General features: G+C 47.6%; 1 protein-coding gene across 1 annotated transcript in view; it reads left to right on the top strand.

Annotated features, from left to right (window-relative positions):
* The first annotated feature begins 3346 nt into the window (after window positions 1-3346).
* Window positions 3347-25583, top strand: part of LOC141104982 (uncharacterized) — a 65308-nt gene continuing 43071 nt past the window's right edge. The window contains 6 exon segments of the mRNA XM_073594791.1: window positions 3347-3451; window positions 10967-11156; window positions 11273-11370; window positions 11460-11672; window positions 11796-11937; window positions 16510-17968. Coding sequence (XP_073450892.1) covers window positions 11099-11156; window positions 11273-11370; window positions 11460-11672; window positions 11796-11937; window positions 16510-17968 — 1970 coding nt within the window. The 5' untranslated portion in view covers window positions 3347-3451; window positions 10967-11098.

The following is a 25583-nucleotide window of genomic DNA, read 5'->3' as shown; positions in this document are numbered from 1 at the left end:
AGAGACTGCAGACATAATACAGGAGATGATCAGAGACTGCAGACATAATACAGGAGATGGTCAGAGACTGCAGACATAATACAGGAGATGGTCAGAGACTGCAGACATAGTACAGGAGATGATCAGAGACTGCAGACACAATACAGGAGATGATCAGAGACTGCAGACACAATACAGGAGATGATCAGAGAGTGCGGACATAATACAAGAGATGATCAGAGACTGCAGACATAGTACAGGAGACGATCAGAGACTGCAGACATAGTACAGGAGATGATCAGAGACTGCAGACATAGTACAGGAGATAATCAGAGACTGCAGACATAGTACAGGAGATGATCAGAGACTGCAGACATAGTACAGGAGATGATCAGAGACTGCAGAGATAGTACAGGAGATGATCAGAGACTGCAGACATAGTACAGGAGATGATCAGAGACTCCAGATATAGTACAGGAGATGATCAGAGACTGCAGACATAATACAGGAGATGATCAGAGACTGCAGACATAATACAGGAGATGATCAGGGACTGCAGACATAATACAGGAGATGATCAGAGACTGCAGACACAATACAGGAGATGGTCAGAGACTGCAGACATAGTACAGGAGATGATCAGAGACTGCAGACACAATACAGGAGATGGTCAGAGACTGCAGACATAGTACAGGAGATGATCAGAGACTGCAGACATAATACAGGAGATGATCAGAGACTGCAGACATGGTACAGGAGATGATGAGAGACTGCAGACATGGTACAGGAGATGATGAGAGACTGCAGACATAGTACAGGAGATGATCAGAGACTGCAGACATAATATAGGAGATGATCAGAGACTGCAGACATAATACAGGAGATGATCAGAGACTGCAGACATAGTACAGGAGATGATCAGAGACTGCAGACATAATACAGGAGATGATCAGAGACTGCAGACATAATACAGGAGATGATCAGAGACTGCAGACATAGTACAGGAGACGATCAGAGACTGCAGACATAATACAGGAGATGGTCAGAGACTGCAGACATAGTACAGGAGAAGATCAGAGACTGCAGACATAGTACAGGAGACGATCAGAGACTGCAGACATAATACAGGAGATGGTCAGAGACTGCAGACATAGTACAGGAGACGATCAGAGACTGCAGACATAATACAGGAGACGATCAGAGACTGCAGACATAGTACAGGAGACGATCAGAGACTGCAGACATAGTACAGGAGGCGATCAGAGACTGCAGACATAATACAGGAGATGATCAGAGACTGCAGACATAGTACAGGAGACGATCAGAGACTGCAGACATAATACAGGAGATGATCAGAGACTGCAGACATAATACAGGAGATGATCAGAGACTGCAGACATAGTACAGGAGACGATCAGAGACTGCAGACATAATACAGGAGATGGTCAGAGACTGCAGACATAGTACAGGAGAAGATCAGAGACTGCAGACATAGTACAGGAGACGATCAGAGACTGCAGACATAATACAGGAGATGGTCAGAGACTGCAGACATAGTACAGGAGACGATCAGAGACTGCAGACATAATACAGGAGACGATCAGAGACTGCAGACATAGTACAGGAGACGATCAGAGACTGCAGACATAGTACAGGAGGCGATCAGAGACTGCAGACATAGTACAGGAGATGATCAGAGACTGCAGACATAGTACAGGAGATGATCAGAGACTGCAGACATAGTACAGGAGACGATCAGAGACTGCAAACATAATACAGGAGATGATCAGAGACTGCAGACATAATACAGGAGATGATCAGAGACTGCAGACATAGTACAGGAGACGATCAGAGACTGCAGACATAGTACAAGAGACGATCAGAGACTGCAGACATGGTACAGGAGACGGTCAGAGACTGCAGACATAGTACAGGAGATGATCAGAGACTGCAGACATAGTACAGGAGACGATCAGAGACTGCAGACATGGTACAGGAGATGATCAGAGACTGCAGTCATAATACAGGAGATGATCAGAGACTTCAGACATAATACAGGAGATGATCAGAGACTGCAGACATAGTACAGGGGATGATCAGAGACTGCAGACATAGTACAGGAGATAATCAGAGACTGCAGACATAGTACAGGGGATGATCAGAGACTGCAGACATAGTACAGGAGATAATCAGAGACTGCAGACATAATACAGGGGATAATCAGAGACTGCAGACATAGTACAGGAGATAATCAGAGACTGCGGACATAATACAGGAGATGATCAGAGACTGCAGACATAGTACAGGAGATGATCAGAGACTGCAGACATAGTACAGGAGATGATCAGAGACTGCAGACATAGTACAGGAGATGATCAGAGACTGCAGACATAATACAGGAGATGGTCAGAGACTGCAGACATAATACAGGAGATGATCAGAGACTGCAGACATAATACAGGAGATAATCAGAGACTGCAGACATAATACAGGAGATAATCAGAGACTGCAGACATAATACAGGAGATGATCAGAGACTGCAGACATAATACAGGAGATGATCAGAGACTGCGGACATAGTACAGGAGATAATCAGAGACTGCAGACATAGTACAGGAGATGATCAGAGACTGCAGACATAATACAGGAGATGATCAGAGACTGCAGACATAATACAGGAGATAATCAGAGACTGCAGACATAATACAGGAGATGATCAGAGACTGCAGACATAATACAGGAGATGATCAGAGACTGCGGACATAGTACAGGAGATAATCAGAGACTGCAGACATGGTACAGGAGATGTAGATTGCACTCCAGGTGATCACAATGATTAGACCTCCTGAAGGTTCTACAGCCGGCATTCCATGTGATTGGTGGACATTGTTTCTGATGATCTTCAGTTGTGGAGCTCTTTGTGTACAGTCCTGTGTACACCCTCCAGGATTTGTTTTCAGTCAAATGTGGTGGACTGGGGTGAAGAGGGGGGGTCGGGTTACAGTGCCGTGCTGATTGGCTAAGAAGGCGGAACAACTGCCAATGCATCGGTGCAGTGTATTTGACTCATCAGTAATCCCGCCCACCTACTGTGCATACAGAATACAGTATTATTATGGACATTTTATACCCATAAGAGATCTTTATAAACAGCCCATAAATTTACAGATGGTGGGCAACCCCGCCGCCTTGCTGGGAGTGGAGATGACCCCATCTATAAGGATATACAGTACATACACACACAGCACAAGGTCGTGTTCACACTACCAGACGTTTCTCGGGACTGCAGTTCCTCTGAGCTCCACAAGATTGATCTGACTTATACCATAGAGACAGGAAGTCTCTATGGTAGACAGGAAGTGATGTCAGGTTCAGACAGGAAGTGATGTCAGGTATAAATATGAAGTTCTGGGTGAGAGGTGAGTCGGGAGGAAGTAGAGAGGAGACGTTGCTGGAAGATGCAGCAGACGAGGTAATAAGATCTTATTTTCTATTTACACCCAGTAATCCCCCGTCATGTTCCGTCCTCTTCCTCCATAGTCACTGTGATGTCTTTTATCTCCAGAAGATGATGATACACACATATATAGTGTGGAGACCTAGATTAACTTACGGGGCCAGAACTTTCTCCTCATTTTGGAGATGTGTCACCTTTCCTACCAATCACCTTCTCGCCTCCTCATCCTATACTAAACGGATTATCTGATGCTTCCTGCTAGCGTGCTGGGTGATGGGCAGGGTAATCTAGACGCAGTGTGGTCACACCAGCCTAATCAGCAAGCACACGGAAACAGCTAGTGCTGCGCTCGGTCGGCCACAACGATGCCTCACGGACCGAGGCAGCCAGAGAGTTAAACGTCTAGCCACCTATAGTCCATGTCACAGTGCTACCCCTGGCCGACAGCCCCCCTACTCCGGTTGAGAGGATCTGCCATGGGAGCCTTACCCGCATGCTCCGCTGGCTTGCTAAGCAGACATGGCATTGCCCCCCACCTTCCACCTTTGGGCAAGTACTCCCTGGGGGGTGGGGTCGGTCCTGCGGAGTCCCCTCCTGACCTTGCAGTGGTCTATTCCCTCCCCTCTTCTCCCCGAGACGTAGGGTGCTGAGGATTGCATGTCCAACCTGGGTCCCTCGATAGGCGAACATCTCCTGGAATTCCGGTAGTTGCATTCAGCTGTGGGGGGGGCACCGAGGTCTGCCCTGTTGCATCACGTTACAACTTTCGGTAGGTGGGATCCCTGCGGGGGGGGGGGCAGACGTGAGGTGTGGGCTTGGCCTTTAGCAGCAGGCCCTTGTGGGCTGCATGCGTCTGCCATTTTTGTGTGTTCTCGGATGGTGGCCATTTTGTTGGGGCTTTCATTAAAAAACGTTTTTCTCTGCCAGGCGGCCTGGTACATATGCTATTAGGGCAGAGCTTGAGGGGTTGGTGCTGGGCGAGCCCTCTTAGCCCCCCACCCTGCTTGTCTCGGGCTCCACCCCAGAAGAGGGCTGGAGCCCGCCGGGGGGGTCCCTGGTTGGAGATTTGCTGCCTGGGTGGTGATTGCACCCCCTCCTTGCCTGTTGTGACCAGGGACGTGTGTTCCTCTGTCAGAGGCATAGGGGAGCAATGGGCTATTACCTTCGGAGACTTCCGTTGGGGCATCTGCTGGGGTAATGGTCTCTTGGTGCTGTGAAGTCTCCCTTACCCCACATATTTCAACATGCTTGTATGGGGGGTGTCCGTGGCTTCTGTTTTAACTCCCTAGGCAAATTGCGGTATGTTACTGTGACAGACTCACCCGGGATAGAGGCTGTTGGAGGGGACTGAATGCAAGCCTCTTGCCGACCGATTATGGGCCCTGGCATTTGGGGGAACGGTGCTCTTTGTGAGCTGTATGCCTGGGGACTCTTGAGGTGGTATTACTGTGGATTCGGGTCCTGGTCCCCCAGGACACACAGACTCTGGGGACCCTGTGTATGCCATATGGGAAATGGTGACTTGGAGGGTATGTCTTGGATTGCTTAAAATGGGACAGTAATATTTATCCCCAATATCTCCCAGGATATATATGTAAAGACTATTATTGGTTTGTTTGATTCTGAACTCAACATGTTAATTGAGTCAGCTGATCACATTAGCCTCCAGGACTGGCTAGGAGATGAACAGTCTACTCCTACTATAGTTGTTGATGACTAGGCTGAGGAGGGGGCGAGAACACTGTTTGTATTGTTAATTGTAATTAGCTCCTGCTATTGTGAAAATGTCCTGTGGTTGTACTTATGATAATGTATAATGTACTGTGTGAAGCTCGGTGACCACAAGTCTGGGCAAAAGGTCATGTTAGTAAACTAGCTCATGTTAATTAGGTTAATTAGGTTACAGGTGTATTGTTAGAGTAATTTGAGCAGGAGGTATACACCTCCTCTTTTACTGTATAAAAGAGCCTGTATTCCTGTCAATAAAGGAGATCCCTGTTTGAACTTACATACAGCCTGCCTGGTGTTTGTTCTGAGCTACACAACTGGATTAGAACGGCACATAGCTGTAGTTCTAGTCCCGGAGCATCAGATGACCAAACCATCAGATGTTGCGATCTGCAATCTGATTCTATAGCCGCAGAGGAGTGTCGGGAGAGTGGAACCAAGCGAGCAGGGGCCCGTTACATTGGTTGGCAGCTGTGGGATTTGCTCTCCAGTTACTGGGACACTCCAAACCAGCCTGCAGGAGAGCCACTCTGAAAGACTTACTTGAGAGCTGGGAGGGACCAGTGGGATCGTGCTTCCTTGCCGTGAACACATCCAAACCATCACCTGGATCCAAGGTCCAGATAGCAGGAGAGGAGAGGTACAGATACCAGCCACCATGGAAGAGGAATTTGGAAGGAGGTAGCGAGAGATGCAGATACAGCACAGAGGATCAGTATCAGAGCAGGTCCTGCTAGGATGGTTTGATTCTATCCGCTGTGAACTCCGGAAAGAAGCGCTAGCCCGTGAGCAGCGAAACCAGGGAAAAGTTCTCCCCTCCATCCATGTAAGGTACTGGTCGCAGTATGAAGTGCGAATGCTGTTATTGGGGGAACACCTGAACCAGGAGTGGACAGCTGAGTTAGGCAGGCTGATCTGGGCAGAAATGCGGTTGGACGAGAGCTACAGAGCCCTCCAGTGGTATGTAGCCCAAGTGTGCCCGTGGACAGCGGATGACAGCCCCACGGAAGGCTTTGACTATGATGGCCTGGGATTGTTGTACTGGAGGCTGTCCAGGGACCCTGACTTTGGGAGTGGCGTTTGGAGGAAATAATGGAGCACAGAGAGCGAAGACTGAATGTCTCGGAAGTGCACTGGGCACAGGAAGATTTGGAGTTTCTGACCGTTCAGAAATGGGAGCTTGAGATGGCCTACAGACAGCTACTAGACTCTGCTCAGCAGCAGGGTGGGGCTCCCTTTGCCTGGGACTATCAGGAAATACCAGTTGACAACTCTGAAATCCTGGCTGAAGAGTTGACAATGTGGCAGAGTAACGGTGTGCTTTGCCAACCTGCCCCCGCAGCTATGGAGGCGGAGGTCTTATGGAGGATGCAGAAAGTGCTGACTGACCTTGATGAACCTGTTTCTGCATTGGATGATCTTGGATGGAGGAATGTGCCTGTCCAGCAGAATGCCAGAGAATCGGCAGTGGAAAATCTGGAGATCGCTATCCCCAAAGCTGAAGTGCTGACAACAGGGCAGAGCTCTGCTAACCTCTGCCCAGCACTGATAGCATCTTCTGGGTTCCAGGGACAGGAGATGGTGAACCTTTATCCCCAGACACCAGTTGCAGAGACAGGGGATTTGATAGACTTTTCTGCTGAGGAAGAACAACCTGATGAGCCTCCAGCAGAAGAGCTGGTATTAGGGCCAAACTTCACTGTGCTCTGCCCAGCACCAACAGCAGTATCTGTGGAGTTGCAACAAACTTCTCCAGCTGAAGATCTGGTAACTGAACAGAGGGTCCAAGACCTCTGCCCCACACTTTTAGCAATTCCAGAGACTGGGGATTTAATAGACGTTTCTGTTGAGGAGGAACCACCTAGCAAACCCCCAGCAGAAGTGCTGGCAACCGGACAGAGGGTCCAAGACCTCTGCCCCACACCTGTAGCAGTTTTGGAGGCTCAGGGTGAGAAGGTGGCAATCACTTCCCAGCAGCAGATACAGGGGGAGAAGGGAGAGGAGGTGTGTGTTGTCCCTCCCCAACAGTTGGCCAGGGTGGAGGAAGCGGCCTTTCCTCCCCAGCAAAGATCCGTGCACCTGGGAGACAGTACCATAGACATGTCATCCAAGCAGCCAGATGAGGGAATGGAAAAGGAAGCAGCCGGCTCACCTCCCCAATGGCAGCTACACAGTTTGGGAGTGGAGGGAGCCAGTCTCCTGCCCCAACTGTTAGCCGGAGTGGAGGATGCGGAGTCCCCAGCAGAATTGCTGGCAACAGGGCAGAATGCTACCAACCTCTGCCCAGCACCGGCAACAACTGTGGAGTTCCAGGGAGCTGGGGCAGTCGGTCCCTCTCTCCAGCGACAAGCTGATGTAGTAAAGCTGCTACTCCCAGCTGAATCACTGGCAACAGGGCAGAGCGCCACTGGCCTCTGCCTAGCACCTACAGTGTCTCTACAGTTTCAGAAAGCTGGAGCGATCGGCCCCTCTGCTCAGCAGCAGACCAAGCCCTGGAATGTTAAAAACCACCCAACTGAAGCGCTGGCAGCCGGACAGAGAGTAAATGACCTCTGCCCCACACCTACTGAGGTCAACTATTCCTTGCAGCCAAGAAAGGAGATCATGCGGACAGACTATGTGAGTTCACTCTGCCTGACTAATGCATGTCCAGACCAGGTGGGGGTCTGGGACCTTGTTAGTCAACCTTTAATGGGGGAGATATGTGACAGACTCACCCGGGATAGAGGCTGTTGGAGGGAACTGAATGCAAGCCTATTGCCGACCGATTATGGGCCCTGGCATTTGGGGGAACGGTGCTCTTTGTGAGCTGTATGCCTGGGGACTCTTGAGGTGGTATTACTGCGGATTCGGGTCCTGGTCCCCCAGGACACACAGACTCTGGGGACCCTGTGTATGACATATGGGAAATGGTGACTTGGAGGGTATGTCTTGGATTGCTTAAAATGGGACAGTAATATTTATCCCCAATATCTCCCAGGATATATATGTAAAGACTATTATTGGTTTGTTTGATTCTGAACTCAACATGTTAATTGAGTGAGCTGATCACATTAGCCTCCAGGACTGGCTAGGAGACGAACAGTCTACTCCTACTATAAGTGTTGATGACTAGGCTGAGTAGGGGGGAGAACACTATTTGTATTGTTAATTGTAATTAGCTCCTGCTATTGTGAAAATGTCCTGTGGTTGTACATATGTACTGTGTGAAGCTCGGTGACCACAAGTCTGGGCAAAAGGTCATGTTAGTAAACTAGCTCATGTTAATTAGGTTACAGGTGTATTGTTAGAGTAATTTGAGCAGGAGGTATACACCTCCTCTTTTACTGTATAAAAGAGCCTGTATTCCTGTCAATAAAGGAGATCCCTGTTTGAACTTACATACAGCCTGCCTGGTGTTTGTTCTGAGCTACACAACCGGACTAGAACGGCACATAGCTGTAGTTCTAGTCCCGGAGCATCGGATGACCGAACCATCAGATGTTGCGATTTGCAATCTGATTCTATAGCCGCAGAGGAGTGTCGGGAGAGTGGAACCGAGCGAGCAGGGGCTTGTTACAGTTACCCCTTGAGGAGGCCCTTCCAGAGAAGTGGACTATTCCACCGGTGGTGGATCCACCTAGCTCCTGGCTCCATAAGGCCATGGTGATCCCAGTGGAGGAATCTACCTTCTTTAAACACCCCGCAGATCCTGGGGCAGAGGCAATTGCCAGCGCAGGATCTGTGCTCCAGCTTGTGTGGCCACCATCCTGATGTCCCAGACACTGTCCGAATGAGCAAAAGGTTTTGTGATGAGCCTTGACTCCAAGCCAGATGCCTCAACGTATGTGAAACTTATAGACCGGTTGGTCCAGGGGCTGAAGTCCGTTTTGATGCACCCCGTGATGTGGCCCCACTTCTCCCCACACTTTATATTTTTGGCGGTGGTTCCAAGTGGGCCCTCTGGCTCAACCTGCCCTTCCAGGTAGACCGGCTTTTTGGGGCTATGCTGGATTGTATTAACAAGAATTTTATGGGTGGCAAGAGTACCTTTCTACCTCAGACTAGAAGGGAAAGGAGCCACGTTAGAAGGATAGACCAAGCTTCTCGGCTAACAATCGGATTTTTTGTTTTCCTGGGCCCTCAGCTAAGGGCTCCAAACCTTTGAGGCCACCTGCGGGTGGTGCCATACGCCCCTGGTTTTAGAAGCCCTCTAAGTCCGTGGGTAGGTCCCCCTCAGCCTGAAGGGGGGTGGTGGTGGGGGATCGCTTTCGCTGGTTTCTGGGCACGTAGACTCCCCTCTTTCCCAATAAGTTGGTCTGCAAAATCATTCTCTCAGGCTATGAATTAGAATTTCATTCATTTCTGCCAGATAGGTGCTTTCCCTACAATCTGCAGCTTTTGCCAGACCGTCTGCGGGCCTTGTACAGGGCTGTGCAGGATCTGTTCCTTTGAGGGGTGATTGTCCTGGTGCCCCAGTCAGGGCGGTTCTGGGCATTTTATCTAATCTGTTCGCAGTCCCCAAAACGAATGGTGTTCTCCCGATCCTGGATCTCAAGGCCCTGAATGCCTTTGTGCGGAGCCACAAGTTCAAGCTAAAATCCATTTGTTCGGTGGTGGCCTCTCTTCACTACGGGGATTTTTCTTTTTGGGCATCTGTAGACATCAAAAATGTTTACCTGCATTTTCTCATCTGTGATGGACATCCGTGTACCCTACGCTTTGCTATCTGGGACGCACAATATTAGTTTGTAGCACTGCCCTTCGATCTGACCTCCAATCCCTGGGTTTTTCCAAGGTCTTGGTCCCAATCCTGGTCTTGCTGAGACGAGTCTTCCTTGTCCTTGTTGGGCATGGTGACTTTCACCATATGTTTCTTCCAAGTTTTTGGTGGATCCTGAACCTCAGGAAGTCTGTGTTGACCCCATCCAAGCGCTTGGAGTCTTTGGGGCTGACCCTCTATTCGGAGTGGACCGAAGTGTTCTGCATGCCGGACAAACTCCAGAAGCTCTGGTCTGCAGTCCGGCAGCTCTTGGCTTGTAGGTGACCCTCCCCTGCATTTTTTGCATGCAGGTTTTAGGCCTAATGGTGGCTACCTTTTTGAGGTGGTTCCGTATGCTCAATTCCATACGAGATCACTGCAGAAGGAAATCTTATCCACATGGAACAGGTCTTCCACTGCCTTGGACATACGGATGCACCTGGAGGTGTCGATGAGGGCCTCCATTCTGTGGTGGTTGCAGTCTCCAGCCTTCCGGGATGGGAAATTCTTCCTTCCCCTTCGCTGGGCTGTGGTCATGGCTGGGGAGGAGTCCCGGGATTGGACCCTGCTCAGGATCGCTAGATTCCTGAGGATTCCCACTTGCCCATCCATGTTCTGGAGCCTCGGGCGATCTGGTTGTCGCTAATACATTGGACGGATTGCCTAAAGACTCTACAGATCAGGACAACACTACAGAAGTAGAGTATGTTATTCCTCAGGGAGGCACAAGAAGCGCAGTGGTGGCGCTGGAAGCATTTCACATCTGGCGATGGGTGGAATGGTTTATTCTGGCTTTGTCCACCGTGTAGATTCCAGGTGTTGGAAACTGGCAAGCGGACTATCTCGGCCATCAGTTGCTGGATAAGGGCGAGTGGTCCCTACACCTGGAGGTATTTTATCAGTTCTATCTTTGCTGAGGGATGCCGGATCTTTGCATCCTGCCTCAACTAGAAGGCACATGACATCACTCTTATCTCTATTAATAAAACACAGACCTGACCGGAGAGGTGAGGAGGATTCTGGGAATTTAATCAGATTTTTCGCTTTGTGTTCAAATCTAGAGTTTTCCTTCTGTGAAGTCTGGAGATCATATGACCATCACATTGCCTCCACCTCCCTCCCTGATAGAATAGAGAAATAAAAAGAAGATTCTAGAAGTCACCAGAGAGATCATCGAGCTGCTGACAGGAGAGATGAGCGGAGCTCAGAAGGACGTCATGATGGACAATCAGCTGCCCCTCACATCACCGGGTAAGAGGAGACTTTATTGTAAAGGAGAGAGCAGTACGGAGGGTCCACCTAGATCCCCCATCATTTGATAAACACATAGAAACAATGTATTCAGTCAGTGTGTGTGTTTCCTACAGATGGGTCCAGTAATGGGAACCCACCAGAGAGATGTCCCCGTCCTCTGTATTCCCGGGATTCCACTCAGGAAGGTCACACCATCCCTCACCATCATCAGGTAGATGAGCAACAATCACTGATAGAATCATTAGGATCTGTACATTATCTGCATTGTTACAATTGATGTCATTTTTATTATATATTCAGAGTGGAAACCTGAGAGATTCTAAAGTTGAGGTTAAAGAAGAGATAAAAGAGGAGGATGAAGAGGATGGAGTGATGGAGGAAATACACAAAGATCTGTACCAGGACACCATGGTGAAGTCATCCAGCTCCAGAAACCCACCAGAGAGATGTCCCCGTCCTCTGTATTCCCGGAATTCCACACAGGAAGATCACACCATCCCTCAATATTACAAGGTTGGTGGGACGGAGATTATAAAACACAGACTTGTGGAGACGATGTGTGGATTTCTTATATGATGCCACAATAATAAAGCTTATATTTTACAGATGATATTCTCTCTCATTTTCTTGATTTAGAGTGGAGATCCAATCGATATAGAATTTGAGGTTAAATCAGAAGAAGAAGAGAGGTATGTGAGGGATGATCAGCAGTCTATGGAGGAGGATGGAATAACGGGGACATTTATAGAGGAGGACACTCCTACAGAGATCAGCACAGGTGGGTCATTAACACTAAATACATACATAACATAAAAACATGTAAGCCATTACTGAATACCAATATTATGAGTCCTGACCCCTGCACTATATACTCTATTTTACATTACAGAATTCTGATACTATATAGTCCTATATGTTGTACATTACATACTCCTGACTTCTGCTCTCCCCTCCACCCACTGCTATATATACACATAATATGTATTCTCTTTTGTTACACCCATTTCCTACCAGCTGGACATTTCATATCTGATGATTTGATTGGAGCACAGACTTTTACATGTTGATAATAATGTGATAACATCCTCCAACTTTGGAACCTTAAACAGAAAGTGATAATGAGGGAGGAGTCAATAACCCAATGATGGAGGTCTTCAGGATCAGTCCAGTCTTCATCTTGGTTGTTCTCCCCCCATCCTCACTCTCTGACCTCTGGTGGGGCTCAGCCCCGCTGTTATTCATAACTAAATCATGGACTAAATAAGGAAGTGCAGGACTTCTTGTGTTGGGAAGATGGCAATGAGTGATAGAGGGGGTGGGGACAATCGCCCTATAATCCCCTCTTCACTGTCACTCCTATAAAAGACAGTTCTCGTTTCCTCACTCTCTGACTAAGGTCCATGAATAAAGAAATAAAGCGTTACTGGATCTACTGATTACCAACAATACAGACTAGAGGTCGACCGATATATCGGCCGATATTTGGCTTTTTTTACTTAATCGGCATCTGCTGATTGTGCTGATAAAAAAAGCCGATAACTTCAGCGGGACTTGCAAATGACTTCTGTAATAGAAGTTAATGCAAGTTTCCTGTAGTTATCTGTGGAGAGGATTCTCTCCTCCCTCGGCAGCCAAGTCTGATAAGAAGATACATTGTATCTTTTCAGGTTCTTTTATCAATGAGCTGAACTCCGTGTAGAAGCTCTCAGTTAACCATTTAAAGACTAAATCTTTTCTGACACTTGTTGCTTACAAGTAAAAATCCTGTATTTTCTGCTGGAAAATCACTTAGAACCCCCAAACATTATATATTTTTTTTTAGCAGAGACCCTAGGGAATAAAATAGCAGTTGTTGCAATATTTTATGTCACACGGTATTTGCGCAGTGGTCTTTCAAACGCAATTTTTTTTAAAGAAATACACTAATGAAATAAAAAAATAAGCAGTAAGCATTTTTTTTCGTCCAAAAGTTTTGATTACATGTTTTTGTGTATTTAATATTTAAAATATCGTTGTTGTTTTTTTTTTTAAATCTAAATTCTACATACAAGTGAACTGATTGGAGGTTTGTTTTGTTTAATAAATGTTTAAATGTAAAAAATGTTCTGTATTACTTAAGGCTGCTTTCACACTGAGGTAAAACACTGTTAGTTTTAGCGGCGCTTTACCGTCATTTTAGTGGCGCTATTCGGCTGCTAGCGGGGCGCTTATAACCCAGCTAGCGGCTGAGGAAGGGGTTAAATGTGCCCCTGAAGCGCTGCTGCCGAAACGCTTTGCAGGCCCTTCGGCAGAGGTGCGCATTCATTTCAATGGGCAGGAGTGGTGGAGGAGCGGTATACACCGCTCCAAAGATGCCGCTTGCAGGACTTTTTTTAAACATCCTGCCAGCGCATCGCCTCAGTGTGAAAGCACTCGGGATATCACACTGAGACTGCAGGGGAGACGTTTTGCAGGCACTTTACAGGCGCTATTTTTAGCCCAAAAGCGCCTGAAAAACGCCCCAGTGTGAAAGGTCTAACTGTTAGATTTTATGAGATGAATGGAAAAAAAGAAAAAAAAAAAAAATCGGCCTAATATATCGGCCCAAAAAAAATCGGCATCTTATATCGGCCATCGGCCACCGCGATTTCTAAATATCGGCATCGGCCAGAGAAAAACCCATATCGGTCGACCTCTAATACATACCTGATCACAGATGTGGAAATACGGGGCAATTTAGGTAACAGCAATCACAGGTCAATTGGCTTCAGTAAAAATCACACAAATAAGAAACATAAAGGGAATACAAAGACATTGAATTTCAAAAGAGCCAACTTCCCTAAACTACAAACCTTGCTAAAAGGCATAAATTGGGATAAAATCTTAGGAACGAAGAACACGGATGAGAGATGGGTTTGCTTTAAGAGCATATTGAAAAAATACAAGGTTGAGGGATCATCATCAGCATTCGGACTTTATAAAGAATGCAACAAGAAATGTAATGCCGCGTACACACGAGCGGACTTTACGGCAGACTTGGTCCGGCGGACGGGATTTCGTTGGACAATTCGATCGTGTGTGGGCTCCAGTGAACTTTGTTTTCTCAAAAGTTGGACGGACTTAGATTTGAAACATGTTTCAAATCTGACGAACTCGAGTCCGGTCGAAAAGTCCGCTCGTCTGTATGCTAGTTCGACGGACAAAAAGCCACGCTAGGGCAACTATTGGCTACTGGCTATTAACTTCCTTATTTAAGTCCGGTCGTACGTCATCACGTACAAATTCGTCGGACGTTGGTTGATTGTGTGTAGGCAAGTCCGTTCATTCAGAAAGTCCGTTGAAAAGTCCGCTGGGCAAAGTCTGCCGTAAAGTCCGCTCATGTGTACGCGGCATAAGGGTGCATTCAGGGTGGCTAAGATAGAACATGAAAGGCACATATCGAAAGAGAATAAAAAAAATCCCAAGAAATTCTTTAAGTACATAAATAGTAAGAAAGGAAGGACAGACCATATTGGCCCCATAAAGAATGAGGAAGGACATCTGGTTACAAAGGATGGGGAGATGGCGAAGGTATTGAATTTATTCTTCTCCTCAGTCTTCACAAGGGAATCGGGGGGCTTCAGTAACCAAAACTGCAGTGTTTATCCTCATGACAGGAAGCACCTCCATGGTTAACAGAGGACAGAATTAAAATTAGACTTGGGAAACTTAACATTAATAAATCACCGGGACCAGATGGCTTGCATCCAGTCAAGTAATTGCCAGACCGTTGTTCCTAATTTTTACTGACAGTCTACTGACTGGAATAGTACCAGCTGATTGGAGAAAAGCCAATGTAGCACCAATATTTAACCAAGATATATCCCTGGGAACTACAGACCAGTTGGCCTAACATCAATAGTATGTAAACTCTTGGAGGGGATGATAAGGGACTATATACAAGATTTTAGTAATGAGAACTGTATCATTAGCAGTAATCAGCATGGATTCATGAAGAATCGTTCTTGCCAAACCAATCTATTAACCTTCTATGAGGAGGTGAGTTGCCATCTAGATAAAGGAAGGCCCGTAGACGTGGTGTATCTGGATTTTGCAAAAGCATTTGACACAGTTCCCCATAAACGTTTACTGTACAAAATAAGGTCCGTTGGCATGGACCATAGGGTGAGTACATGGATTGAAAACTGGCTACAAGCGCGAGTTCAGAGGGTGGAGATAAATGGGGAGTACTCAGAATGGTCAGGGGTGGGTAGTGGGGTCCCCCAGGGTTCTGTGCTGGGACCAATCCTGTTTAATTTGTTCATAAACGACCTGGAGGATGGGATAAACAGTTCAATCTCTGTATTTGCAGACAATACTAAGCTAAGCAGGGCAATAACTTCTCTGCAGGATGTGGAAACCTTGTAAGAATATCTGAACAAATTAATGGGGTGGGCAACTACATGGCAAATGAGGTTTAATGTAGAAAAATGTAAAATAATGCATTTGGGTGGCAAAAATATGAATGCAATCTATAGACTGGGGGGAGAACCTCTGGGGGGATCTAGGATGGAGAAGGACCTGGGGGTCCTAGTAGATGATAGGCTCAGCAATGCCAAGCTGCTGCTAACAAAGCAAACAGAATATTGGCATTAAAAAGGGGGATCAACTCCAGAGATAAAATGATAATTCTCCCGCTCTACAAGACTCTGGTCCGGCCGCACCTGGAGTATGCTGTCCAGTTCTGGGCACCAGTCCTCAGGAGGGATGTACTGGAAATGGAGCGAGTACAAAGAAGGGCAACAAAGCTAATAAAGGGTCTGGAAGATATTAGTTATGAGGAAAGGTTGCGAGCTCTGAACTTATTCTCTCTGGAGAACAGACACTTGAGAGGGGATATGATTTCAATTTACAAATACCGGACTGGTGACCCCACAATAGGGAGAAAACTTTTTTGCGGAAGGGAGTTTAACAAGATTCGTGGCCACTCATTAAATTAGAGGAAAAGAGGTTTAACCATAAACTACGTAGAGAGTTCTTTACTGTAAGAGCGGCAAGGATGTGGAATTCCCTTCCACAGGCGGTGGTCTCAGCGGGGAGCATTGATAGTTTCAAGAGACTATTAGATAATCACCTGAATGACCGCAACATACAGGGATATACAATGTAATACTGACATATAATCACACACATAGGTTGGACTTGTGTCTTTTTTCGACCTCACCTACTATGTAACTATAACTGGTAGGAGATCAGAGGACCCATTTACTAGTTACCTTGAGGGGGGAATTGTAAGATCCTCAGAGACAAAGCTGCCTGATGTGGGCGGAGTCCTGGTTTAGGGGAACCAATCTGCTCATGTCTAGTAATAATCTTTGTATTTCTATTTTAGTAGATGGACGGGAGATGAGGAAAACCTCAGAGGATTGTCTCACTTTGTCTCCAGACTGTAAAGTAGAAGATGAGGACATCACACAGTATAGTCCAGGAGAAAACCCGACTACCTCAAATGTCCATCCGGCACCACACAGTGTAGATGGACCATCGTATTCCTCTTATCCTGAGGAACCTCAGACTGTGCGGGACGGTGCCGGACCATCGTATTCCTCTTATCCTGAGGAACCTCAGACTGTGAGGGACGGTGCCGGACCATCGTATTCCTCTTATCCTGAGGAACCTCAGACTGTGAGGGAGGGTGCCGTTCTTCCAACAGATAAGAGGTTTTCCTGTACTGAATGTGGAAAATGTTTTTCAGTGAAGTCCAATCTTTACAAACATCAGAAGTCTCACACGGGGGAGAAGCCCCATTCATGTTCTGAGTGCGGGAAATGTTTTTCAGATAAGTTCCATCTTTGCAGACATCAGATGTCTCACACGGGGGAAAAAACGTATTTCTGTTCTGTGTGCGGGAAAAGTTTTTCACTGAAGTCCAATCTTTACATACATCAGAGATCTCACACGGGGGAGAAGCCGTATTCCTGTCCTGAGTGTGGGAAATGTTTTTCACTGAAGTCCAATCTTTACAAACATCAGAGATCTCACACGGGGGAGAAACCTCTTTCCTGTCTTGAGTGCGGGAAATGTTTTTCACATAAGTCTTCTCTTAGCACTCATCAGAGATTGCACACAGGTGAGAAGCCGTATTCCTGTCCTGAGTGTGGGAAATGTTTTTCACAGATGTCCAGTCTTTACAATCATCAGAGATTGCACACCGGGGAGAAGCCTTATTCCTGTAATGAATGTGGAAAATGTTTTTCAAATAAGTCAAATTTTTACAGACATCACAGATCTCACACTGGGGAGAAGCCACATTCCTGTTCTGAGTGTGGGAAATGTTTTTTAATGAAGTCACATCTTTATAGACATCAGAGATCTCACGCGGGGGACAAGCCACTTTCCTGTTCTGAGTGCGGGAAATGTTTTTCACACAAGTCCTCTCTTTACAATCATCAGAGATTGCACACAGGTGAGAAGCTGTATTCCTGTCCTGAATGCGGGAAATGTTTTTCACTGAAGTCCAATCTTTCCGTACATCAGAGATCTCACACGGGGGAGAAGCCACATTCCTGTCCTGAGTGCGGGAAATGTTTTTCACAGAAGTCCAACCTTCACAAACATCAAAGATCTCACACGGGGGAGAAGCCACTTTCCTGTCCTGAGTGCGGGAAATGTTTTTCACACAAGGCTTCTCTTTACCTTCATCAGAGATTGCACACAGGGGAGAAGCCGTATTCCTGTCCTGAGTGCGGGAAATGTTTTTCACAGAAGTCCTATCTTTACAAACATCAGAGATTGCACACGGGGGAGAAGCCATTTTCCTGTCCTGAGTGCGGGAAATGTTTTTCAGATAAGTCCAATTTTTGCAGGCATCAGAGATCTCACACGGGTGAGAAGTCACTTTCCTGTCCTGAGTGAGGGAATTGTTTCTCACTGAAGTCCGGTCTTCCTATACGTCAGGGGTCCCACACCACCCTTGAGGTGTATTACTGCGGGAAATGTCTCCTAGTCTTTACTTGTCGTTGGCTGAGTGCATTTTGTGGTGGAAGATTTCACAAACACAGGTCTGTTTTTAAAAAATGTGTTCATCAAATGGGACAAATATTCGCCCAGTCTTGGTGAATTGTGATTTCCTATAATCGTCGGCTCCATCTAGTGGCCATAATGTGCTATTTCGCTATTTTTTCGATGGAGGTATTTGGGGACAAATACTGCATTGTGGCCACTAGATGGAGCTGAGGATTCTCTTCATCGGCCGCTATGGGCCGAATCCACAATCTGATCAATGTAGTCAGGTTCTCACACTAGTCCCCTCACTGAGGTCTTCTCTTCTGTAATATTTATACTCGTATGTTTAAAAATCAATAAAACTTTTTTGTTTAGAAAAAAAAAAAAAGTCTTTGTTTTTCAAAAAAAATTATAACAAATAATTACAACTTTAAAAAACTCGCCTTGCCTCTTACTAAATACCTTGGACCGATGCCGGGATATCTAGAGCCCAGGGCGAACATGCCAATCTGTGCCCCCCCCACCCCCCAAAAAAAACTGAACACTAATCTGCATGCTTACCCCCTAAGAATAAATTCCCCTCCTCCCAGTACAAATCCACCCCCCACCCAAAAAAAAAAATCACCCCCCGTACAGTGTTAATTTTGGCAATGAAAACGGTTTCATGAATATTTTCATTAGCAGCATTTTTGCAGTGACGAAAACGAAATAAAAAGTACACCACATTTTCGTCCAATGACGAAAATGGATTCCGTGTTCGTTAAACAGCGATGACCGTCCAGAGCAGTAACTGTACATTACAGTTACAGGCCTGAGGCCTCACCTCAGACCACTGTCCATCCAGAGCAATGTGCGTGCATTACAGGCCTCCTCTCACCACTGGCATCCAGAGCACTGTGCATTACAGGCCACACCTCAGAGTGACCATCATCCGTCCAGAGCACTGTGTGTGCAATACAGGCCTCCTCTGACCTCCTGACATTCAGAGCACTGTGCAGCATTACAGGCCATCCCTCAGACATGAGAGCACTGTGCAGCATTACAGGCCTCCTCTGACCACCGGCATCCAGAGCACTGTGCATTACAGGCCTCCCCATATAGTGACCACCATCTGTCCAGAGCAATGTGCATGTATTACAGGCCTCCTCTAACCACCGGCAGCCAGAGCCCTGTGCATTTACATGCCTCCCCTCAGAGTGACCATCGTCTGTCCAGAGCACTGTGCAGCATTACAGACCATCCCTCAGACCTGAGACCACCATCCAGCACTGTGCAGCATTGCGGGCCTCTTCTGACCACCGGCATCCAGTGCACTGTGCATTACAGGCCTCCCCATAGAGTGACCATTGTCTGTCCAGAGCCCTGTGTGTGCATTACAGACCTCCTCTGACTACCGGCATCCAGAGCACTGTGCATTACAGGCCTCCCCTCATAGTGACCATCATCTGTTCAGAGAACCGTGTGTGCATTACAGGCCTCCTCTGACCACCAGCATCCAGAGCACTGTGCATTAAAGGCCTCCCCTCAGACTTAAGACCACCATCCAGCACTGTGCATCATACAGGCCTCTCAGAGTCAGACCACCACTCCAGAGCACTATGTGCATTGCAGGTTTCTTCAGCCCACCATCCAGAGCACTGTGCAGCATTACAGGCCTCCTCAGTTCAGACCACCATCCAGAGCACTGTAGCATTGCAGCCACTGTCCATAGCACTGTGCAGCATTACAGGCCTCCTCAGACCACTGTGCACCATTACAGGCCTCCTTAAACCATTGTCCATAGCACTTGCAGCATTACAGGCCTCCTCAGCTCAGACTACCATCCAGAGCACTTTGTAGCATTGCAGCCACTGTCCAGAGCACTGTGCAGCATTACAGGCCTCCTCAGACCACTGTCCAGAGCACTGTGCAGCATTACAGGCCTCCTCAAACCACTGTCCAGAGCACTGTGCAGCATTACAGGCCTCCTCAGCTCAGACCACCATCCAGAGCACTTTGTAGCATTACAGCCACTGTCCAGAGCACTGTGCAGCATTACAGGCCTCCTCAGACCACTGTCCAGAGCACCGTGCAGCATTACAGGCCTCCTCAAACCACTGTCCAGAGCACTGTGCAGCATTACAGGCCTCCTCAGCTCAGACCACCATCCATAGCACTTTGTAGCATTACAGCCGATGTGCAGCATTACAGGCCTCCTCAGACCACTGTCCAGAGCACTGTGCAGCATTACAGGCCTCCTCAGGATACTGTCCAGAGCACTGTGCAGCATTACAAGCCTCAGCTCAAACTACCATCCAGAGTACTGTGTAGCAAAACAGCCACTGTCCAGAGCACTGTGCTGCATTGCAGGCCTCCTCAGACCACCATCCAGAGCACTGTGCAGCATTACAGTAAATGGTAAAAGCTCACATCATTGCATGACCTACTGCTGCTTTTTGCAGAACACACTAAAACCCTCCAGAGTGACTCCATCTCCCTGGCTGTCCCTGCCCTCTTTCATCTACTCAGCCACCTTGAGAACTTTAAACAGAACACCAGCTACCAAGACCTTGCCACAGCTGCACAGAGAATGAAAGGGAATATAAGCCAGCGTTTTGCTTCATTCTGCAATCCAAGTAACTGATGAAATGTTCTCCCCACTAGCAGCAGCTGCTTGTTTTGTCAACCCTACGGTCTGTGAAACCCTTGTTGATGTGGCAGAGAGGGTATTCCGTGTCACAAGTGACCTCTCTAGAGGCTGGCGAAATAGAGCAAGGGTCATGCTGGCAGGAAGTGCTTTCCTTTAAAATGATATGAAACAAATAGAAGTGTTTTATTCTCCGGGATTTTCTACTTCTAACATAAGAAGCATAACTAATACCTGTGGGCTGTGCTTATTGTGATGGGAAGAATCAATATTTTCAACAACAGCTTTAATTGTCAATTTTAGATTGATAGGAAGAATGTGTAGGCCTACAAATGCCATTAGTATCTAGAACTATAACAACTCCTCTCTCTCTCAGCATTGACAAATTTGACAATTGAGGTAAATATCACACTAATGAAAAAAGGAAAAATAGGTAAAGGTCAAAAAGGGCAGCCTTAAGTCAGGGTCCGGCCCCCCTAGTGGTCATTTTAGTGTGATATTTACCTCTATTGTCATTGCGAATGCTGAGAGAGAGAGGAGTTGATTAAAAAGTGGTGACTGTTATAATCCACACACTGATGGCATTTTTGTAGACTATGCTATTTTTTTTAATGTATCAGAGAATTAGAACTGTTGAAATAATGAACTGATTATTATTGTAAAAATGGGCATTGCCCTCCAGCATTGGTTTATTATGCTGTGCCAGACTGCCGGTGCTGTGTGCTTGTAGCTGCTGAAATGTTTTGCCGTGTTCTGTTCAGTTTCTTGAACTGTTTTTTTTTATTTTAACCAGTGGTTATCCATCCCCCCCACTCCAAAATCCCCCTCCCATCCCTTCTGCTAGTACATAATACACATCCTATACCCCTCAAATTTCACCTCTGAGTCCACATCCTCTCCCTCCCAACCCCAAAATCCCCCTCCACAGCACAAATCCCCCTCCTAGTACACATCCTATACCCCTCAAATTTCACCTCTGAGTATACATCCCCCCCACTCCAAACCCCCCCAAGCACATATCCCCCTCAAACTTCACCTCTGAGTATACATCCTCTCCCCCCACTCCAAACCCCCCCTCCCAGCACAAATCCCCCCCATCCCTCCTCCAATCATACATCCTATACCCCCCAAATTTCACCTCTGAGTATACAGCCTCTCCCAACTCCAAAATCCCCCTCCCAGCACAAATCCCCCCCCCCATCCCTCCTCCAATCATACATCCTATACCCCTCAAATTTCACCTCTGAGTATACAGCCTCTCCCAACTCCAAAATCCCCCTCCCTGCACAAATTCCCCTCCTAGTACACATCCTATACCCTTAAAATTTCAGCTCTGAGTATATATCCCCCCTACAGCACAAATCACCCCTCAAATTTCACCTCTGAGTATACATACTCTCACCCCCACTTCAAAATCCCCCTCCCAGCACAAAGAACCCCCCCCCCCCCCCATTCCTCCTCCAAGCACACATCCTCTACCCCTCAAGTTTCACCTCTGAGTATACATACCGTCTACTCCAAAATCCCCCTCCCAGCACAAAGCCCCCCATCCCCCCTCCTAGCACACATCCTATACCCCTAAAATTTCACCTCTGAGTAGACAGTCTCTCCCCCCACTCCAAAATCCCCCTCCCATCCCCCCTCCTAGTACATAGTACACATCCTATACCCCTCAAATTTCACCTCGAAATATACATCATATACATCTCCCCCCACTCCAAAATACCCCTCTCAGCACAAATCCCCCTAAAATTTCACCTCTAGTAGTATACATACTCTCACGCCCACTTTAATATCCCCCTCCCATTCCCCCTCCTAGTACATAGTACACATCCTATACCCCTCAAATTTCCCTTCTGAATATACATCATATACATCTCCCCTCACTCCAAAATACCCCTCCCAGCACAAATCCTCCTCAAATTTCACCTCTAGTAGTATACATACTCTCACCCCCACTCCAATATCCCCCTCCCAGCACAAATCCCCCTCAAATTTCACCTCTAGTAGTATACATACTCTTACCCCCACTCCAATATCCCCCTCCCAGCACAAATCCTCTACCTCTCAAATTTCACCTTTGAGTATACATCCTCTTCCCCCTCCCCCCACTCCAAAATCCCTCTACCAGCACAAAACCCCCAACCCCCCCCCTCCTAGCACACATCCTCTACCATTTAAATTTCACCTCTGAGTATACATCTTCTCCCTCTAACTTCAAAACTCCCAAATCCCCTCCCATTCCACCTCCTAGCACAAATTCTGTACCCCTCAAATTTCACCTCTGAGTATACATCCTCTCCCCCTACTCCAAAACCTCCCTCGAAGCACACATCCTGTACCCCTCAAATTTCACCTCTGAGTATACATCCTCTCCCCCCACTCCAATATCCCCCCTCCCAGCACAAATTCCCCTCCTAGCACAAATCCTCTACCCCTCAAACTTCACCTCTGAGTATACATCCTCTCCCCCATTCCAAAATCCCCCTCCCAGCACAAATCCCCCCTCAAATTTCACCTCTGAGTATACATACTCTCACCCCCACTCCAATATCCCCCTCCCAGCACAAATTCCCCTCCCAGCACAAATCCCCCCCATCCCTCCTCCAAGCTTACATCCTCTACCCCTCAAATTTCACCTCTGAGTATACAGCCTCTCCCCCCACTCCAAAATCCCCCTCCTAGTACATAGTACACATCCTATACCCCTCAAATTTCACCTCTGAATATACATCATATACATTTCCCCCCACTCCAAAATACCCCTCCCAGCACAAATCCCCCTCAAATTTCACCTCTAGTAGTATACATACTCTCACCCCCACTCCAATATCCCCCTCCCAGCACAAATCCTCTACCTCTCAAATTTCACCTTTGAGTATACATCCTCTTCCCCCTCCCCCCACTCCAAAATCCCCCTACCAGCACAAATCCCCCCTCCTAGCATACATCCTTTACCATTCAAATTTCACCTCTGAGTATACATCCTCTCCCTCTAACTTCAAAATTCCCCACCCAGCCAAATCCCCTCCCATTCCGCCTCCTAGCACAAAGCCTGCACCCCTCAAATTTCACCTCTGAGTATACATCCTCTCCCCCTACTTCAAAATCCCCCTTCCCAGCACAAATCCCCCTCCCATCCTCCCTCCTAGTACACATCCTATACCCCTCAAATTTCACCTCTGAGTGTATATCCTCCCACTCAAAAATCCCCCTTCCAGCATGATTTCCCCTCTACCCCCCTCCTAGCACAAATCCTGTACCCCTTAAATTTCACCTCTGCGCATACATCCCCCCTCACTCCAATATCCCCCTCCCAGCACAAATCCTCCCTCCTAGCACAAATCCTCTACCCCTCAAATTTTACCTCCTGAATATACATCCTCTCCCCCCCACTCTAAAATACCCCTCCCTGCACAAATACCCCCCCAATCATCCCTACTAGCACAAATCTACCCCCAAACAAAATTCCCTTCTAGCACAAATCCCCTCTACCACATCACCTCTCCCAGCACAAATCCTTTTGCCCCATCCCCCACAACACAAATCTGCCTAGCACACCCCTCCCCCAAAATGTATTTTCCTAGGACAATTCTTACACCCTGCCACCCCAATGCCCCTCTACCCCACATAATACCACAGTGCCCGAGGCAGCAACCCCTCTTGCTTACCCCTTGTCCCAGCCTTGCCTTGGGCTGTCTACTTTCCAAAAAAGGGGTCATTTGGGGGTATTTTTAACTTTCCTGGGATTGTAGGGCCTCAGGAAATGAGACTGGCCACCAGTACATCAGGACAGATCAATTTTCATATATATATACACCATAGTTTCTAGATTCCAGGGGTGCTAAATCTGTGTCCCATGAAGCCCTCTAATGTGGCCCATGGAGCCCTCTGATGCTGCCCACTGAGTCCTCGGATGCTGCCCACTGAGCCCTCTGGTGCTGCCTACGGAGTCCTCTGATGCTGCCGACAGAGTCCTCTGATGCTGCCCACGGAGTCCTCTGATGCTGCCCACGGAGTCCTCTGATGCTGCCCACGGAGTCCTCTGATGCTGCTCACGGAGTCCTCTGATGCTGCCCACGGAGTCCTCTGATGCTGCCCACGGAGTCCTCTGATGCTGCCCACGGAGTCCTCTGATGTGGCCCACGGAGTCCTCTGACAGATGTGGCCCACGGAGCCCTCTGATGTGGTCTATGAAGCCCTCTGATGCTACCCATGGAGTACTTTGGCCCAGGCAGTCCTCTGATGTGGCTCACAAACTCCTTTGATGTAGCAATGGGAGCCCTCTGGTGTAACCCATTGAGCCCTTGGATGTGGTCCAAGGAGCCCTCTGAGGTGGGCTACGGAGCCATCTGCGGTGGCCCATGGAGCTCTCTGATGTGATCCATGGAGTGCTCTGATGTGGACCACAGAGCCTTCTGATGTGGCACACAGAGCCCTCTGATATGACCCAGGACCTCAAACCAGGGAAGCGCATGTACGGGGTATGCAAACCATTGATGGTGTTCTTGGCTTGCCAACCTACCATCCCAGATCATCAGACTGCATTAAGCCAGCGCCGGCAGCAGAGAAAGCAGATGGCCGTGGAGGGAGCAGTAGCCACATAAGCCGATGCTTCCTTCTGTCCCAGGTGGAGTGATGCCAAGTGCACGTCACCTGGGTCCTTTCTAGCAGCCTGGAGAGCGATGCCAGTAAAAGCTGGAAGAGTAAAAGAAGGTCAGTGTATTAACTACTTCCTGCCCAACCTATTGTCAAATGACGACTGGGCGGGACATTCAGCGATCCAGGTGGACGTCATATGACGGATAGTACCTTGCACGTCACCAGCTGATGAC

This window comes from Aquarana catesbeiana, linkage group LG08, assembly GCF_042186555.1.
Source record: "Aquarana catesbeiana isolate 2022-GZ linkage group LG08, ASM4218655v1, whole genome shotgun sequence".
Taxonomy (NCBI): Eukaryota; Metazoa; Chordata; class Amphibia; order Anura; family Ranidae; genus Aquarana; species Aquarana catesbeiana.
The sequence above is the reverse complement of the archived record's forward strand: the minus strand, read 5'-3'. Positions and strand labels throughout refer to the sequence as shown.